The sequence below is a fragment of the Pygoscelis adeliae genome, unplaced genomic scaffold (genome assembly GCF_000699105.1).
Source record: "Pygoscelis adeliae isolate BGI_AS28 unplaced genomic scaffold, ASM69910v1 Scaffold298, whole genome shotgun sequence".
NCBI classification, from domain to species: domain Eukaryota; kingdom Metazoa; phylum Chordata; class Aves; order Sphenisciformes; family Spheniscidae; genus Pygoscelis; species Pygoscelis adeliae.
Genome location: NW_008825303.1, coordinates 4,097,625 through 4,098,573, shown reverse-complemented (window position 1 = coordinate 4,098,573; position 949 = coordinate 4,097,625). Strand labels below are relative to the sequence as shown.

The following is a 949-nucleotide window of genomic DNA, read 5'->3' as shown; positions in this document are numbered from 1 at the left end:
GCTGTCCGGGGAGCGGCTGGGGCTGCTGCAGGACTTCGTGGACCCCGAGGCGCAGCGCTTCATCGACGCCGTGACCCTGATGTTCCACACCACCTCGCCCATGCTCTACCTGCCGCCCGCCCTCCTCCGCCACCTCAAGGCCAAGACGTGGCGGGACCATGTCCAGGCCTGGGATGCCATCTTCACCCAGGGTGAGCGCTCCTCCTGCCCGCACCTCCCTGTGTCACCCAAGGCCCCTTTGAGGACTTGCCTTCATAGTGCAGCCTCATCTCACCAGCGTGGAGACCTTCTCCTGGGTCCGACCACCCAGCAGATTGCCACCAAGGCCGGGAAGGCTTTCCACACCTGGAGCTTGTGGGATAGGGCAGTGGGGAACCAGCCAGGAGTAGTGGAGGGCAGATGATGGGCATCACTTTTAGGGGAGCAGCTCTCCCCGGGGGGCTTGCGGCCTCAGAGAGCTTCTGGCACCTGGGACAACCCTCCTGCAGGTGGGAGGAGGGGTGTCCCGGGGGGGGGACACCCTCACCCCCCACCCTCTCTGCCCACCCAGCCACTGCTGGGTCCCGCAGCGGGGACCGCAGTCCCAGGCTGCTGCAGGGACAACTGTGACGGAAAAGCCGCCAGCATGGGGCAGTGACGTCCTAAGGTGCCCCATCTGGTGCCTTCCTCCTCCACCGTGGCCCTGGGGGAGGAAGGCCACGCCGTGTCTCCGTGTCTCCTCAGCGGACAAATGCATACAAAACGTCTACCGGGACCTGCGGCTGCAACGCAAGAGCACCAAGGAGTACATGGGCATCCTCTGCAGCCTCATCATGCAGGACAAGCTGCCCTTGGATGACATCAAGGCCAGTGTCACCGAGATGATGGCAGGCGGGGTGGACACGGTAAGGAGCAGGCAGGGTTGTTGGCCAGGGAGAAGGTCCTGGCTGGTGTTGAGCCTTGCTCTCCT

The 949-nt window shown here is 64.6% G+C and overlaps 1 protein-coding gene across 1 annotated transcript in view; it reads left to right on the top strand.

Moving 5' to 3' along the window:
- The window catches only part of LOC103922056 (cholesterol side-chain cleavage enzyme, mitochondrial), a 9,118-nt gene that overhangs the window by 6,983 nt on the left and 1,186 nt on the right, over positions 1-949 (top strand). Inside the window, exons 3-4 of the mRNA XM_009330126.1 lie at positions 1-191; positions 724-884. The exon at positions 1-191 is cut by the window's left edge and continues 2 nt beyond it. Coding sequence (XP_009328401.1) covers positions 1-191; positions 724-884 — 352 coding nt within the window. The remainder of the gene's footprint in view (positions 192-723; positions 885-949) is intronic.